Source organism: Leptonotus elevatus, chromosome 3, assembly GCF_054856555.1.
Source record: "Leptonotus elevatus isolate MCC_2025b chromosome 3, RoL_Lele_1.0, whole genome shotgun sequence".
Taxonomy (NCBI): domain Eukaryota; kingdom Metazoa; phylum Chordata; class Actinopteri; order Syngnathiformes; family Syngnathidae; genus Leptonotus; species Leptonotus elevatus.
The window spans coordinates 995,593-1,014,529 of NC_141241.1; the positions used below are offsets into that span (position 1 = coordinate 995,593).

General features: G+C 43.4%; 1 protein-coding gene across 8 annotated transcripts in view; it reads left to right on the plus strand.

Annotated features, from left to right (window-relative positions):
* The window catches only part of mtss2b (MTSS I-BAR domain containing 2b), a 38,474-nt gene that overhangs the window by 15,087 nt on the left and 4,450 nt on the right, over positions 1-18,937 (plus strand). For 3 of the 8 annotated variants that reach the window (XM_086071074.1, XM_086071072.1, XM_086071075.1), the window contains exons 4-12: positions 8,295-8,379; positions 9,756-9,847; positions 10,021-10,095; positions 11,996-12,153; positions 12,550-12,657; positions 12,728-12,825; positions 13,854-14,160; positions 15,175-15,249; positions 17,682-17,870. In XM_086071074.1, the coding sequence (XP_085927200.1) occupies positions 8,295-8,379; positions 9,756-9,847; positions 10,021-10,095; positions 11,996-12,153; positions 12,550-12,657; positions 12,728-12,825; positions 13,854-14,160; positions 15,175-15,249; positions 17,682-17,870 (1,187 nt within the window). Of the gene's footprint in view, positions 1-8,294; positions 8,380-9,755; positions 9,848-10,020; positions 10,096-11,995; positions 12,154-12,549; positions 12,658-12,727; positions 12,826-13,853; positions 14,161-15,174; positions 15,250-15,741; positions 15,901-17,681; positions 17,871-18,937 lie in introns of all 8 variants that reach the window. The other 5 variants (XM_086071073.1, XM_086071079.1, XM_086071076.1 and 2 more) reach the window with 3 other exon arrangements.

Below are 18,937 nucleotides of genomic sequence, written 5' to 3' on the forward strand. Positions count from 1 at the left end.
TTTTGAACATGTATATAAAGTAAACAGACTGATTACAAAAGCACATGCGCAATGACAAAATATACAAAACATATCAAACAACCAACACAACATTAAAGCAACTTGAATGCGGATATGTTCATTTGACAGTTTTTACATAGTGTAGCTTTAATGCTTCTGCTAAATTTACGCTTACACTCGGGCCAAGATTATTACGTACATAATTTAGCTTTAATGTTAATGTTAGGCTTCTTCTCCACTCTTCAGATGATTACATATCCAGCTTTAATGCTGCAGGTTAATACACTCTAAAACGGATTGGTTAAAAAGAAGTACCAAATGATCCCCAAATGATTCCTTGTGCATGGCGCCCACTGCTGCTCACCGCTCCCTCAGGGGATGGGTCAAATGCGGAGAGCAAATTTTGGTGGTACTTTTTTTTTTTTTTAAATATCAGCCTCTAGCATAGACTAAACAATCTTTTGGTCAGAATGAAAAATTGGTATCGTTTGGCCCAATCACAAATATATATTGGTTGAAAACACTTTAACCAAGGATCTGTCGGACTACCAGCGAGATTGGTCAAATTTAACCTTTTTTTTTTTTGTCAATTTGACCAATCTGCTTTTAGGGTGTAGGTTAGGTTGATTCACCCATTGGCATTACATTACAATTATTATGGTATGTTAATTTTTACTACATAGTGCAGCTTTAATGTTGAATGGTTCTTTTTGTTTTTCATGTTGCTGCATTATTGCATAATAATGTAACTGATTACTGATATAAAAAAAAATGCAAACCAAAGCATCCCTCTTGTATATGCCTCCCCCATCTGCGGTTAAGTAACTAAAGTCTGCAAGTGTTTGGCGCAAAACACAAGCCCCCCCCCCCAAAAAAGAAAAAGAAAAAAAAACGGAGTCATGTTTGATGATTGTTGGTGTTTGAACTTAATATATAAAACAACACACACACACGCATGACGTGCACGTGTCTCTGCCTCCAACACGACACGAGGGCCTCGGCCAATCACGTGCGGCCCGGGTCACGTGTGCCGGCGCGGTTGCCGGGCAACAAGTGAAGTGAGGAAAAAAATAGCCTTGTTGCTGAGAGCGGAGCAGGAAAGAGTGAAGAGATCTTGTGTTGTTCAAGTCAGCTGTTTGTTTGCCATCGACACGCACCCGCAATATGTTCAACGGCATCAAAGAGGCTGGCTGCTTCTGGAGATGCTGCTGTTTCAGTTAGCAAAGGGCTGAGTGGTGGCATCTTTGTGTGTTTTGAGATTATTGCAGGTGTATTGTTCATTATTATATATATATTTTTTTAATGTTTTTATTTTATTTTTTACTGTTTTTTGATCATTTGATTATTTTGGATCGTTATAATTATATTATGTGTAGTAAAATTGGATCGAGGCATTTATCTGAGTCTATGATCATCCTGCAGGTACTGCTGTTTTGGTCAGCAAGAGGATTTCAAATGGGCTGAGCATCTTTCATGTGGACTAAAATGAGTGCGACTTCAATTTTTTAATCTATAAAACTATCCTTTTTATCCATCCATCCATTTTCCTAACCGCTTATCCTCACGAGTCATTTTTATATTTCAACTCATTTTCAACTATGATTGCTATTCTTATTCATTTATATTTTTCTTATTTTCTAATATTATTCATGATTATTATTTAGACTTAAATGACAGGTTTATTGAAGATTTTTTGTGTGTGATTTTAATAACTAAATTGATATTTATTAGAATGTAATTTTTAATACACATTTTTTTCCATTTTGTTAATCAATTTTTTCATTTTCTTATTTTCTTATATTGTGCTTGATTAGTCATTTGGCTTAAAATGCAATTTATTGTGACATTTTAATAAATGAATAAATGATTTTTTTTTTCTAATTCATTCATACATTTTTATTTAATTTCATCATAGTGACCATGTATTATTTCATTGCGACATTGTTTATTTTTAATATATATAAATTGTATTTGGTCCGGATCTGAGAAGCTTCTGTTGGTGCTGCTGTTTTGCTTAGCAACAGAAATCAAATGGGTTTAAAGTATTTCAGGTGGCCTTTTGTTTTGGAATTTGAAGTCATGTCATTACACTTCCTGCCTTGTTTTTGTTGTTTGTTCGTTTTTGCACGAGGGAGGCATTTGTTGACTGTGCAACTACTCTCGGGAACGGCATCTTTTAAAAGGATGCTGCTATTATTTAACATGAAAAAAAAAAAGGTGTTTCATGAATAATAAATAAAGCCCCCTCACAATAAAGCCCCATAATCCGGTAGTCTAGTCACTTAGTAGCTGGCATCTCTGGAAGGACATTTCCTCATGTCACAATCCAGCATTGTCCTGCAGGTCAACTGCACAAGACGTGCTCGATTACGTGCACGCGCGCACGCACACGCACATCAACACACACACACACGCGCGCATTGAAGGGGCTTTAGTGAGCATGGGAAGCGGAAAGCTCAGCGAGTTGTTCTGCTCCGAGGCCGAGTTGTGTTCAATGAGACGAGAGGCTGCGTGACTGACGGTGGCTGTGCGTGTGCGTGCGTGCGTGCGTGCGCGTGCGTGCGTGCGTGTTGATGAAGTTGTCCTGTCGCCGCGTAAATACTGAAGCAAGCACGGAAAGACCAACCCTTAAAAGGAATAGACGCATTCGAGCAGACGTTTGAAACAAAAATGAAAATCACTAAAATCAATAGGATTCTTTTTCAATAGGAATCAATAGCGCCAGAATTGAATGCTTGTCAAAATCAATCGTTTTTATGACCTTCAAGTGGTTGGTTGTGATGGCCTTGAAAATCAGCCTTGTTCTTGTTTTGAGCTTCAAAATCGATCGCGTTCTTGTTCAACGTCTTGAGTGGGCCCAACGATGCGTTTGCGTGCCATTTGGAGCGTCGGTAAACGGCGGCCACGTCGTCTCGGGCCCAGACTACATTACCCATCATGCTATATTTAGAACACTGCAGTGTGTGACTCAGCGCTTGCTGCCTGCCTGCCTGCCTGCCTGGCTGGCTGGATGATGATGATGAAGATGATGATGATGATGTCATCATTGTTGCTTTTGTCATTCTTGCTGACGAATAGGTCAAATCATTGCTCTCATCGTGTACGCGTGTGTGTGATCATGTGTGGCATTGTGTTTTTTTTTGCACTTATAACCATTGTTTGATTCCCCCCCCCCCCCCTCCCCGCACACACGCACACCACACACGCACACACACAATTTAAGGTGTCTGAAAAACACATCTGACAAACTTTTCACCAGAATACTTCTTGAGCAGTGATGAGTTACCATGACAACCGGGGGGGGGGGGGGCGCAGCTAGGGTGTTGAGATTAGGAAAGCGTTTCTTATTGCAAAGCCGAATGTGCGTCAGGGACAAAATAATCAAACACCTTAAAGACAATACAATAATTTTCACTGATGGTGGCAGTACTTCATATATATATATATATATATATATATATATATATATATATATATATATATATATATATTTACCTATTGCTTGGCTTTTCCCGATTGGCTTAATTTGTCTTTCAAGATGAAATGATTGGAAAACGATGTGTTTATCGTGACCGAAACGATCACCGTAATTGGAGTTATCATGACGCAAAAATGACACACACCATTTTTTTTTGCCGCTAATGCTAATTTTCTTGCATCAAAAAGAACCCAAATGTGTGATTTGTTTTTTTTTACAATAAATACAACTTGATCGGTTGGCCTTTTGCGCTTACTGATCGCGTTGTGAGGCTCTGTTGTCACCCACGAGGAACTGCTTGGTTGTTTTTTGGGAGGGGGTTCTTGTTGCCATGGCAACAGCAGCTTGGGTGGAGAAATGTAATGTGACAGGAAGAGACCGTGCCATGACCCCTCAGCCTGAAGTCAGTGTGTGTGTGTGTGTGTGTGTGTGTGTGTGTGTGTGTGTGTGTGTGTGTGTGTGTGTGTGTGTGTGTGTGTGTGTGTGTGTGTGTGTGTGTGTGTGTGTGTGTGTGTGTGTGTGTGTGTGTACTTGTACATACCACATTGTGAGGACCCAAATGAGTTTTTAACCAGCAGATTGAGAACATTTAATGAAGTGAGGACATTTTGAGTGTGTGCGTGCGTGAATGCACGCACACAGCACAGCACGGGAATCTGTGCGGCAATCGTCCATTTAAAATGCGATGCTAGTAAAGTGATGTTGTATTATTGTTTTGTCCAAAAATATGAAATCATGACCAGAGAATGAATGACTTTGTAGGTCGTCACTCAAATTTAAAAACTACTGTCCGGGTCAAGGTCAAACACACCAACCCTCCCCTAAAAAGAGAGAGAGAGAGAAATGTTCCTTAATTTTTACCCAACAGATTAAAAACTTGGTGGAGCAGCAGAAGGAGAGACAATTTTCAGTCTTTTTTTTATTTCAAAGCGATCAACTTAAGTCAGTTAACGCATAACAGGGTCGTTTTGTTCCAAATCTGTCGCTATCTGATAGATATGTCCCCTTATGATGATGTCATAACCACAAACAGGCTTCTCAAGTGACGAGCGACTACGACGGCCGACTGGACCCGTTTGTCTTCTGGAGAAATATTTGAATGTATGGATCACATTTGTGTGGATTTGCGCCATTGAAATGGGTTCGATAGAAACGGGTTGTGCAGTTCACGCATAATCTTGCTACCGAACAACAATACCGTCCTCTCGCTGTCGGTCTTTCATGCTTGGCGGAGGTAATGAGTGATCGATCCCCCCGTGCGCGTCTCATAGATGTTTCCGTCTGCGCAGGCGTCTGTCTGGGATGCTTCCGTGAGGTCTCGGGTGGGAATGTGAGCCTCATGAATAATTCCGCCTCATCCAGGCCTCGCTGGCCTCGTTAGCGTGGCTAGCTTTCGGTTAGCGTGGCTAGCTTTCGGTTAGCGCGGCTAGCTCCTGGTTCGCACCCTCCTCCTTTTGTCTTGGTTGTTGCTATGTCACTATGACGGGATGGGAGTGCTACAGACGGCTGTAACCGTGGCAACAGAGGCCTTGGTTGTTGTGACGTCAACCGGCACTTCCTGATTTCCTTGTTAGAAGCGGAAAAAGATCATAGTTTAAAAACGACCAATATCCCAAAAATGCAAATAGCAGTTAAATCAAACTAAACAAAAATTTATTATAATTAAATTAATTAAATCCATCCATCCATCCATTTTCTGATTCCTCTTAAATTAATAAAATTAAATTGTAAAATTAAATAAATTATCAATAGAATAAAATAAAATATAAATGAACTAAAAATGCATTTGAAAATAGTGTTGATTTAATGAAAATATGGAATAAAGAGCTAATTTTTTTATCAAATCCAAAATAAATGTAAATGTATAAAAAATATTTTAACCAGTTTAGCCAACAAAAGGCCCAATTGGTAAACGTATCCTGTTTTTGTTTTTGGTTTTTTGTGTGTTTTTTTTTTATGATGCTGACTTTTATCCCAAATCATTTTTGTGGAATTCTAACCTTGACTTTAGATCACCAATCACAAAGTGGAAAATCAATTCCCAACAAACCCCATCAGGTCACACCTCAAATTAAAGGTCGTAAGCAGAGCTTCCCAAATCTGTAAACTCGGTTGTTATTATTCTCCTGATTGTTGACGAAATAGTCAAAAAACCTGATATGTATGCTTTGGATTTTAGCTCGCTATAATTAATTGATGCTACCTAAACAATGTTCGAATTGCGTGTAGTTGCCACAAGATTGTGGCAAAGCACTACTTTTGTCAAAATGGATCACCTCAACTTCCTTCAACGTAGTTCCTTGGCATGACGATGCCACGAAAACAAATCTTCTTGTGACTTCTGTGCGCATCATCTACAAACATCCCCAAAAAAATTTAAACACATGATGTGGTATGCTTTGGATCATGGGTTCCCACCCAACAGGGCTTCAAAAGCCTCGGAATCTACATTACGACTCAATTTCACGCACCCTCTCATCATCAAAGATGATTCGGACATGATAATGTAACACACACACACACACACACACACACAAGCCGCACATCTGGAATTCTGCAATGTGTGTGCGTGCGTGCGCGCGCGTGCGTGCGGGCGGGCATCTCCTCATCTTGTTGTTGATCTCCCGCTGACTTAGAAAGGCATGTTAATGGCGGCCAAACAGGAAAAAGACCATCATAAACGTAAGCGAGATCAAACGTATACAACACACACACACACACACATGCACACGCACACTTGGCAGTAGCTCGGCTGTTGTTGTTTTTTTTCTCCTCTCAAGCTCATTAAAATGTGTGAGACAAACCCTCTCGTTTCCTCCTGCCTGGTTTCCGCTCTTCCTCCTCCTCCTCCTCCTCGTTCCTCTTTTTTCATTTTCGTTTTTTGTTCTTCTTCTCTTCAGTAGGCCTACGATTAAAAAAAAATATATATTTGTTGATATACGCTGACATCATCATAATCATCATCACCATGAAGGACGAAGTTCCATTTTACATACTTGCACAGGCCTGACTGGCGTGCGTGCGTGCGTGCGTGCGTGTGTGTGTGTGTGTGTGTGTTGTCTTTACTTTATTGAATGGTTGCCGGGTAGATCGGAGGCGCAAGGGAGGAATTTGTTAATTATGAATGGAGCACTTTTCTGGGGATCACAACAACGGTGTGTGTGCGTGTGTGCGCGCGTGTGCGTGCGTGCGTGCGATATAACGTGATACTGATACAAAGCATCAATGAGAGGGTCCGAAGAGGGTCTCGCCCATCTTGTCTGTGAAATTCAGATTTGTAAACCAGTAGTTCTGAACTGCATTTAATTTTCAAGTTGCAGCGGCTCGCAAGAACGTTTAATCGACTTTTTTAGGGATTTAACTTCTCGTTTTTGATGAACGTGAGCCGGCTGTCAATACAGATGTGAGAATATCAAGTCTTAAAAGTCTTATGTCACATTTGGTTGCCGTTAGGGCTGTGAAAAAAAAGTTAACATTAAAAATAGACTTTGCAGATTGATAATGTGAAGAACTCCCTTGAGGGAATCTGAATCACAATTATCCATCTGGTTCTGCTTCGTTTCTTTAAAAATAATAATAATAATAAACACATCCACATAAACACACAAAAACGGAATTCTTTGCTTTTTGGGTGTCAGACAAATAATTGACCACATTGGATCATGTTATTTGATAATGATTTAATAAACCTTAACTCGATTTAATTTAGTTATTAAATAGAAACAATAATAAGTCAACATCATTTCTGAATGGGCCTCAGGCCACGTTTTACAGGAAAAGGTAAAACAAAAACAAAAGGTTAAGAACCCCTGGAATAATCGATTTTCAAAAGATTCGCTGGCGACCGTTGAAGCCGCCGACCGCCAACTCTCCTAAACCTTGGCCTTCATTTTGGCCCCCAGGGACGGAATCCCACTTGAATCCCAACTTTTTCCACTGTGTACATTAGCAGCCGCATTAGCGACGACTCGGGCCTGTTTGGGCTTTTTACTGGACGGGCAGCACCTTGTTTGGGAATCGCACGCGCTCGCCGACCATCATTCAAAAGGCAGACCCGTCGGCTTTTTTTCCTTTGGCTGCTTCCAGAAATAGACACCATTGTTTACGTTAGCATCTTAGCTGCTAGCTCACACGCGCACACGCGCACTCAAATCCAGTAAATCTGTGGCATACATAATTAAAAACAACAACACAAGAATTACAGGCCACTTGACATCCACCGTGGCGGGATTGTGTATTAGTATGTATTTGTATCGGTGTCTTTTGGTTATCACCACCAACAACTTCTACTAACTACTACTACTACTTTTGTACTATTACTACCATTCCTACTGTTATTCCTACTTGTACTCCGACCAGCACTACTAGTACTTCTTCTGTTTCTCTCACTACAGAGTTTACTTTTTCTACTACTTCTGCTAGTACTTTATTTTTTTTAACCTCTACTAATAGTGAACACTCACTACTTCTTTTTCCTGCGCTACTTCTTTACTATACTTTGTCTAGTACGTCTTCTACTAGTCCAGGCTCTGTTTTTGACTACCGCTACTATTACTACTGCTACTGAATTCTTTTCCAACTACTGATTACTAGTTCTTGTTCTACAACTATTTTTATTTTTATTTTATTTTTTACTACTACTGCTCAGACTTTTTCTATTACCGCTACTACTTATCCTATACTTTCCGGACACCCTCTACTACTACTACTACTACTAGTACTCCTATCACCACTGCTATTAGTTTGCACCACTATTACTAGTGAGTGCTAGTAATGTGCTCGTACTAATGCGATGTGATGGTGTTGCCGTCTCCAGGGGCGACCAGAGACATCGGCTCAGCTCTGACCAGGATGTGCATGAGGCATCGCAGTATCGAGGCCAAACTTCGACAGTTCACCAAGTAAGCCCCGCCCGCTCCCTCGCCGGTTAGCCGGTTAGCTACTTCCCGTCCCGTCTCGGCACAAACACAAGAGACGAGAATCCCATCGCCGTGTTTTATTTTCTTCCTCGCACCTCCGCGCGACCTGACGGCCAGGTTGCGTTGAGAGGAACGCTGCGGTTGTGAAGTCGGGGTTCGAATGCTAAGCAGCGAGGTTTCCTTTCAACCGTTGTTTGCCGTCAAGCCCACAAAAGCTGTAATGACTTTTCCACAGTCCTAACTTTTCTGTTCCTTCTTCTGCTACGACGACCGATCCTGACAACGACCACGAGAAACCCTACGCTCTTACTTCAAGCACTATTGCTGAGTCACGCTGCTGCTACTCCTGCTAAGCATAACATGCTATTACTGCTACTGTACAACTACGAGCACTGAATAGCGAACACTGCTGCAAATACTACTGCTGACAACTATTATTACTACAAATAATACCACTACTACTTTGTACTTCTACAACTACTACTACCAAGTACCACTACTACTCTTGAGTACAACACCTGCTATTGAACACTACTATTATTTTAATTACTAAGCACTGCGATTACTGACTACTTCTTCTACTGCTGAGTACTAATAGTGTCTTCTACTTAGTACTAAAACGACTACTGTAACTAATACTACTGATGTTTCAGAGGTTGAACAAATTCGGAATTTTAACACTTCACAGGATGTTCAAACTCTGAAGTGCTCCCAAAGACGTATTTATACGTTGTTTTAATATATATATATATATATATATATATATATAAAAAATTATGATAGAGCATACAGAAGGCTTTGATGCAGCCTCTGAACTGAAGAGAATGCTTGAAGCAATGGTAGTTATTACAAAAAACGGCCATTAGGTGGCAGCAGAGTATAAGAGCTCAACCAGGTCCATGTTGCAAGAAAGCTCTTTCCCCCACTGTGTTCAACAGATTTGTGAATAATGAGGAAACTTCGCTATATTCCAATGCTAATTGCTGCAAAACGGAAACAGATAGAAATATACTTTTTGTTCCTGACGAAAGAAGAGACTCTAATCTTTCTTTTAGTGGGTTCCATATAGGCCACAATATTCTGTGGACCTTGCGAAATCAATCAAAATCCAGTAAAACAGCCAGGAGCGAAGGGGATTGCTTCAGTAAAAATTAATATTAATAATCGTTTATTTTATTTTATTTTTTATTTTTTACCCAGATTTTGTAATTGTGGAGTGTAATAATTGAAATTGTAATTGAATTTCGATGAATTGCCGCAGCCGTAACTGAACGACTACTGAATACAACAGTTGCTTCTTCAGAACTTCGCCTTCAGAACCAAAGTGGATGTGTTTTGATTTTTGTTTTCCCCGACAGCGCGTTGATGGAGAGCCTCATCATGCCTCTGCAGGACAAGATTGAGGACTGGAAGAAGACGGCCACCCAACTGGACAAGGACCACGCCAAAGGTAGCCGAGGCGCGCGGTTATCTGAATGCGAGAAGCCGCAGCGGCCGTGTGAAGGCCCCGGACATGCAGATAGTGACTGTGCAGACCGTTAGCCATCAATTCGTTGTTCTGGGAGGATCTGTGAATGTTCTCAACTCCTGCTTTGCAATTAATGCGATTGGCGTGTTCACCAGAGTACAAGCGGTCACGACACGAGATCAAGAAGAAGTCGTCGGACACCTTGAAGCTCCAGAAGAAAGCTCGCAAAGGTGAGTTTGAGATTGGAGGAGCGAGATTAGAGATTGCTCATCGCACGCACGTCACGGGAAAGGTTTGGCGATGTCGCAGGAAGTGGAACGTGGCCGGGTCACTCGGGAATTGTTTATTCCACTTCAATTAGGATTTTCTTCCCCGTTAATTACTTCAAGGGATTATTGTCAAGGATTAATTGGATTTTTTTTCTGTTGAAAATGAAATTGCTCATTTACGAATATTTTTGTGTGTGAAAAGGACACGTGCTTGGTTTTAGCACTTCTTCTCATTATCTTTATTATTATCAGCAGTAGTCGTCGTGTAATTATTCAATTAAAGACGGTAAAAAAAAAATAAAGTAATATTGTAAGGATTTCTTTTTTAAATTAAATTAAATAGAACAAAAACTACAAAAGAACGAAGAGATTATAAAAAATATATTTTATTTTGATATCGTTAATGTAAATAAATGAGTCAAATACCATTCCCTTTTTTTTTCTTTTTCTTTTTCTTTTTTTAATTACACAATGCCCTCAGCATGAGTCATCAGGGACGTTCTCTGTGACTTCTTGAATAGAAGAAGACGTAGGTAGCTAGATGGCGACATCTGGTGGCCACCCGAGGTGCTTTTTCTCCTCGGCACTCATTTGGTTCCCTTGTGTTAGTTGCCAGGCAGAAAACAAATCTCAGCAAATATGAATGCATGTCAGAACAATTCAAGCATTATGACATGTTTGTTTATGCTTTTATTATTTTCGGTGTTTTTCTCTTAATATCGGCTGACTAACACTTAATGACAGTTTGTGCTCACTCTTTTTCTCCCACTTTGCCCCCCCCCCCCCCCCCCCCCCAACCCCAACTCACCTCACCTCAAACACACTCACGCCCTTCTGGTTGGCTTCTAATAGAGATCCAGGGTAAGTGTGTGTGTGTGTGTGTGTGCGTGTGCGTGTGCGTGTGCGTGTGTGTGTGTGTGTGTGTGTGTGTGTGTGTGTGTGTGTGTGTGTGTGTGTGTGTGTGTGTGTGTGTGTGTGTGTGTGTGTGTGTGTGTGTGTGTGGGCCTCGTACCTTTTCCCACGTCCTTAATACACGCATATAAACACGGACAGAAAGACGCACACGTTTACATGCTTTCATGAACTGTCACGCACAATCTCACATGTAACAATTGCACACTCGAACCCACTCTCACAGACTCATACACTCTCACACTACCGTATACAATCAATAAACACAATGCATGCACAATCTCACTTTGTGTACGTACAGGAAGTGTTTGTGCCTCCCATTTTGCATGGACGTCGGCCATCTTGTAACATCTTCAACTTGTCTCCATTTTGCTGACTCATCATGTAGAGCAGTTTTTGATTTTAGGGCCGTTGGGACTCTTCACGGCTTTTGCATGCGCTTGTTGCATCATTCCGATGCCGGAACCTCCAAAATTCTTACGCTTAGTGGATAATCAATCGAGGTGATAAAATGTATCCTAAATTCAGCGTCACTCCAAATCAATAGATGTGACGAATCCAGTAGACGGTCGGAACCACTTTGACTTTGGAAGTTCCGCTGTTAGTAGCAACTGTTAGCACCTCCACGTCAGCAGAGGTGGCAAATCCAAGTCCAGAAAGTAAAATCCCTGCCACAGTTTGGCTTTAGCTGCTGATGCTAGCTAGCTAGCTAGCTCCCATGGTGCTCGTTTACCTGCTAGGGAGCTAGCTAGCTAGCCGAGAGCACTAGCTCCCTAGCTAGCTCTCATAGTGCTCGTTTACCTGCTAGGGAGCTAGCTAGCTAGCATCAGGAGCTAAAACCAAACTGTGGCAGGGTTTTGACTTTCTGGACTTGGATTTGCCACTTCTGGCGACCAGTCATCTTGACTATTACCGCATGTGAATGGTCGCCCATCTGTCCGTTTGTCAGGGCGCGGCGACCTGCAGCCTCAGCTGGACAGCGCCATGCAGGACGTGACCGACATGTGTCTGCTGATGGAGGAGATGGAGAAGCAGGCGGTGCGGCGGGCCCTGGTGGAGGAACGAGGACGCTTCTGCACCTTCAGCGCGTTCCTACAGCCAGTCGTGGTCAGTGGCCACCTTTGTGTGTCTGTGTGTGTACTTGTACATACGACATTGTGAGGACCAAAATGAGCTTTTAATAAAAAAAAAAAAACGAGGACATTTTCATGATGGGGGACATTTTGGCCTGTCCTCACAACTCAAGACCTCTTTTTGAGGGTCAAGACTTGGTTTTAGAGTTTAGGTTTAAATTGTATTTTGGTTGGGGTACGGGTTCGGGTTCGGGTTCGGGTTCATGATGTATCAGGTCACACACATTAAATCGAGTAAAACGTACTATAAAAATTAGGGGCGAGTAAATTTTTTAATCGTAATTAATCACATCACTTCAATAGTTAACTCGCGATTAATCGCAAATTTGATATCTGTTCTGTCTCTTCTTGTGTGCGTGTTTGTTGTCAGAATGGCGAGATCGCCATGTTGGGGGAGATCACACACCTGCAGGCCATCATTGACGACCTCACTGTGCTGACCACCGACCCGCACAAGCTGCCCCCTGCCAGCGAACAGGTGACAAGCACGCACACGCACAGAACGCGCATGCAGACAGCTCTGAACCCGCGCGCGCGCGTGTCCTCAGGTGATCAAGGACCTCAAGGGGTCCGACTACAGCTGGTCCTATCAGACTCCGCCCTCTTCGCCCAGCAGCTCCTGCTCGCGCAAAAGCAGCATGTGCAGGTGCACGCACACGCACACACTCGGAGCAGCTTCCGAATCCACAGCGTTTTTCTTTTCTTTTTTTTTGTCGTAGTTGCCGTCAACGTTTTACGTTTGCAAATCACACAATTTGCAATTCAGACATTTGGTTTCAAATTCAAAGAGGGAATAAATGTTGAAAATCGAATGGCGGTGCTGAACCTTGACATCTTGATTTGTTGAAAGAGGTGCCGTGTGTGACCCTGTCCTTGACGGTGTGTGTGTGTGTGTGTGTGTGTGTGTGTGTGTGTGTGTGTGTGTGTGTGTGTGTGTGTGTGTGTGTGTGTGTGTGTGTGTTATCGTGTGTTACAGCATGTGTTGGTGTGTCAACGAACAATAGTGTCTTTATCCAAGTCATCATATGTCGATATCGTAACTTGTCACTCACGAGACACGGAACCCATTGAAAAGAGATACAATGCTGCCACCTGCTGGCCATAGGTAGTGTGTGTTTTGGGATTTCACAAAGTCCATTTGCAAACCAGCGCCGCACAACACGTCGCAATGGCCATTGAGAAAAAACGAACAAAACGTAGTTAACTTCATTAGTTTTTGGTGCTAAAAGACTTCATGTGTGTCTTATCGTAGCAATGCTTTATTATTAGTTTGTTTCAATAAGTATTAGTGTGTTTTTGTGTGTCAATGTGTGTCTGTTAAAGTGTGTTTTACTGTTTTCACTTGTGTCAAGTTGTGGACAAATGTGTGTCAATGTGTTGCGCGACTTTGGACCCGTCGCGCGCACGCGTGTGTGTGTGTGTGTGTGTGTGTGTTACCTTGATGCTCCTGATGTGACTGACACTCTCCCATGTCCCCCCTTTTGCTCCCCCTCACACGCACAACACACACACACACACACACACACAACCTTCCTCTTCGTGTGTGTCTCTGTGTGCACATTGTGCGTTTGTTGCGTGTGTGGCCCTCTTTCTGTCTCGTGCTTCTTAAACGGCGACCGCTCACTAACCTCCACACGCTTGCCAATCAACATCACCACCGCACGCACCCCACAGCAGCGTCAACAGCGGCCACAGTAGCGCCTCTCGCTCGTCCGGCGGCGGCGGCGGCGGTGGCGGTGGCGGGGGGGGCCTGGGCGGCGGCGGCGGCGGCGGGGGCTCGCTGCCCCACTCACCCACCTCCTCTTCCTCGTCCTCGTATCGCTACCGCAGCAGCCTGCCGTGCCAGCCCGGGGGGCCCGCCGGGGGCGTGGCCGCCCACCGCCTCAGCAGCGTCTCGTCCCACGACTCGGGCTTCGTGTCTCAGGACGCCAACATCTACTCCAAGCCGCCCTCGCCCATGCCCGGCGACATCACCAGTCAGGTGGGACTCAACTTCCTTCACACTGAAACGGACAAAAATTGGACCGACCCGGTAACTCGTTGGTTTTTGTACAAAACAACTCAAGGTTGAGACAAATAGGCCGAAGTTAGCGGGTCGGTCCAATTTTGGACCCAGCAGAAACTTAGCTATATTCTAATGCTAATTGCTGCAAAACGGAAACAGATACAAACATACTTTTTTTTTTCTTAACGAAAGAAGAGACTCTAATCTTTCTTTTGGTAGGTTCCATATAGAACACAATATTCTGTCTATCAAAACCCAGCAAAACAGCAAGAAGGGAATGCGTTGCTTCAGTGAAAATGGCTGCCGCGAGTCAATGAGTTAAAAACAAATGTTTCCGCTTGCTGACGACTGATGATGACATCACCTGTGCTGAGGAAGTAGGTAACGACCAGTCATGGCTTACCTGTTTTCCGGGTTTGGTCAGCAAGCTGAGCCGTGATTGGTCGTTACCTACTTCCTCGGCACAGGTGATGTCATCTTCAGTTGACAGAAAGTGGAAGATTTTGTTTTTTACAGGCTGCCGACATGAAAAATTATGAAGTTATCAAATTCATTCTGGACAAAATATGAACTTTTTAGTAGTGCTGAAAATGGCTCAATGCGTCCTGTATCCCTTTAAAACTGCTGGGTCCAAAACCCCCAGTTTGTGTCAAAAATTGGACCGGCTTGCTACTTGGGTGAATTTGACCCAACTTTGGGTTGTTTTGTACAAAACGGCCCAATGTCGGGTCATAACAACCCAATGTCGGGTTATTACTTGACCCAAGTAGCGGGCCGGTCCAATGTTTTCGACCCAGCAGTTTCAAGAGTTTACGTTTGTTTCTTACACCACCTTTTCCACTCGAAGAAGCAGTTGGGTCCAAAAGAACCCAAATTGAGTCAAAAGGTGGCCGAGCAAACTTTCTCGAGTTGTCGTTTAACCCAAACTTGAGCTCAAGCAATAACGCGAAGAATAACCCAATGTCTTTCTTTTTGTGCGTTGTGCGGCAGAAGTCGTCCAGCTCGGCGTCATCGGAGGCCTCGGAAACCTGCCAGTCGGTCAGCGAATGCAACTCGCCAACCACCGTAAGCGCTTCGCCGCTCGCTCCGTGTGATAGCGAACGTTTCATTTGCCTTCCACGAGCCACACACACGCTTGCACACGTCGCCGCAACACATTCATACGCAGTGCGCACAATAACACACCAAAAAGACGCACTAAAACGCACCAATTGACATACAGCATAAAATACAGTTTAAGGCACACACGATAACTTTATGATTCTGATCTGTTTCATTTCTTGAACAAGCAAATATGTATCCTTTGTTTACCAACATTACAATCGTACTCGGCATTTTATGATATCGTACTTGTAACGAAATGATATTTGACGTATGTTGCGATCATGTGATGAATGGGCGGGGCTGCTTTGAACTCATCTCATGCCAACACAAAGTAGACGAAGCTACTTTGTTTCATTGCGGTCCCTTGCGTGTGCTTCCCGCGCCACTAGGGGGCGACGCGGCCCCCACCCTCCTCAGGCCGATGACCATGTGACCTTGTCTCTCGTCCCGCAGTTTGGCTCGTCCTTCGCTACCTTCCGCCCCGCTCTCTCTCACTCAGGCTCGCCCAGGCCTCACTCTGTCACACTTCCTGTCACCGCGCCCCCACCCTTTTGCCGGCCCTCCGGCTCCTGCTCCTCTTCTCCCACATCCTGCAAGGTTCCCACCTGGAAGGTTTGTTCCCCATTCTGCCTGCTCATCTCCGCTTTGCCCCCCTCCCCCCCCCCACTGGCTTCAAGTGTCATTTTTTCTGTCTTTGAATCCTTCATTCCTCCATGTTTTTGCTTCCTAAGGGTGCTTTCACACGCCGTTTGGTTTTCCCTGGCGCGAATCAGTTGAGACCTGGAATTAGGAAATACACGCTCAACTTCCTGTTCAATTTCAGCCTTAGGTCTTTGAATTAAGCAGAAAAATCCACCTTTTTTTTTTTTTTTCCATCTCAGGCGGCGGCCATTTTGCCGCTTGCTGTCGACTGAAAATGACATCGCATTGCCTCAGAACTCAGCTTGCGACTTCAATGTGAATGGACTGTCAATAGGACCGTCGCAGCTGAATCCAGAGGGCAGCCATCTTACGTTGCCACTTTTACTGACAACTTCTTTGTTTGGCAAAGAGCGAAATTCACCGTTTGCGGCGAACATTCATTGCGCCGTGAATCGTGACTCGCAGCGCTTAGCTTTCCATTTTGCAGCCGTATTTCTTTCCTGACGGGCTTTGCTTTCGCTTGATTGTTGACGGCTCTGACAACATGATGCAGACCAATCTTTGAGTAGCATCAGTGGTGTCAAACATACGGCCCGCGGGCGGATCAGGCCCACAAAGGGGTTTAATCCGGCCCGCGAGATGATTTTGTAGTAGTAAAAATATAAAAAAATTATTAATCAGTCGGCCACAATCAAAACATATGAATTTGTAATTTCACAAGCAATCCACAGATGAGCAATGCAACTTGTACATGGAATTGCCCTGCATGTCATTATTTGACACACCACCTAAAATGTGTTTGTTGAAAAAATAAATAAATAAATCATGGACCGACATAAACATGTTAAAAACGACACATTCAATTACTGGTAACATAAACACATATGACAAGAATTAACGTCCTTATATCTTCATTAACTGCGCCACACAATGCATTCTGGGAACAATATAGTTGCAAAACGGGTAGCGACAACACGTCCGGAACTCTTACAGGCAATGTGTTGCTGCCAACCATTTGCATTTGTGTTATTTTTTGGAACAATATCATTACAGTTGAGCTAACCTACAAATAGCGAAAATCGACGTGTAATTATACACCTTCAAAGTCTTTTTCTTAGCAATAAAATATACATGTAGCACTTCTCCCATACGTGTTAGTACAACTTGCATACGCGGTGGCATTTTCGCTGTAGATGCAAAAAAAATATTGTGAAAACGCAGCAGAGACGTCCGCGTGTTCAAGTTCGGCGGCTTTGGTGAATGGCAACGTAAGATGGCCGCCAGTGGCTTCACTTCTCCCAACGACGAGTAAACGGCATTGGCAGTCCATTCATATGCAAGTCCTTTGGTACTGCTAAATGGCCGCCCGCTGAGATGGATAAAAATGGGTGCTTTTTTTTTCTACTGAATTCAAATTCCACAAACGCAAAAATATTAACCAGAATGTGTTTGGACTCGTGGGGTCACGTCGAACGTCTCGTAAAGAACATTTTTCACTTGACTTTTCCTTCTCCAACAACTGCACCAAAGTGGGTAAACCTGTACTAATGTGAACGCACCCTTAGCGTCTGTCCCCCCCCCCCGCCCGGATGTGAAGGATGTGAGCTGACCAGTCAAACCAAGCGAGCGACCGCTCCCTCTTACCAGCACGCGCACCCACGAGTGTCAAACTGCCGGATAGCGGACGCGTCTCGCTGTTTCGCGGCCTTGCTGCTTCCTGTCGGCCGATAACCACGTTCCAAACTCTTCAGGACTGGTCCAAAGCAGGTTCCTACGAGCAGCCCGTGGCCGCCGCGAGCGCCGCCGCAGCCGTCCAGAGGAGGAAGGAGCCGCCGCTCGATAGGCTGCGGGAAAACGAGGGGTCGCCCAGTGCCCAAGGCTACGCCGGCCCGTCCCACGCCGATGAAGGCCACAGGTCCAGAATGTCGTCCGTTGCCAAGGTAACGGGTTTCTGCAACATTCTGTTACCTGCAGCCGCTTTCTCAACTGGACAACCAGTCAAACGCACAAATGAGAACACTTGCAAGGAGGCGCTCATCCTCCCGCCTGATGTCATTCACTAGGCCACACCCCTTAAAGGGATACATTCATCACGCAGACAACGTGTTTATGTCTATTCAGATTAGGGAAGGAGATCTGTGCATCATGGACCCCCCCCCCCCCCCACACACACACACACACACTAGAGATGCCACAAGATGGAGGCAAAGCACAGTTTTTGTGCAAGTGAAATGTCTCAACTCAGTCCAACATTGTTGCTTGACACCAAGATGCCGTAGTAAGGCATTCCATAGCATTGTTTTGGGTGTTGTTGTTTTTTTTGTCTAAATGAAACTCCTAAACTCACACTATGTGGCAAATCATTATTTTTGTCTAAAGTAAAACCTGGACTTGACAACATTGTTCCTTGACACCAAGAGAATAATAATAATAATAATAATACATTTTATTTGTAAAGCACTTTACATTTGAAATCAAACCTCAAAGTGCTGCAATGGGTAAAACATAACACAACAATAAAACCAATGTATTAAAAAGCAAAACAATAGCACGAATAAAAACACTGTAAATAAAATAAAACAATCCTAAAAATCAAAGTTCCTATGTTTTTATGAAAAGGAATACACGCAGGCACGCACGCACATACCAAAAAAAAAAAGTGCAATGATGATGACATTACCGAATGAACAATACTGAGCTCTTTTATAAAAAAAAAAGAAGGAAACAAAAATGAAAAGGAAGGTTTCAAGTCCTTTCTTAAAAAAAAGAAATCCAAGATGCCAAATATGCCACAAGATGGCGCCAAACTATTACTTTTATTGCTTTGGCATGAGCACCAAAAAAAAACATATTTTTCGTGACACACAGGTCAGATTCCCCCCAAAAATAATTTGCAAAAAGAACTGATTTTTTAAATTCAAAATACATTTAAAAAATGTTGCTTTTTGAGATGATGTAATGGATTCCTCGTATTTACATTCGTTTTTATTTCCCCCCGCAAAATATG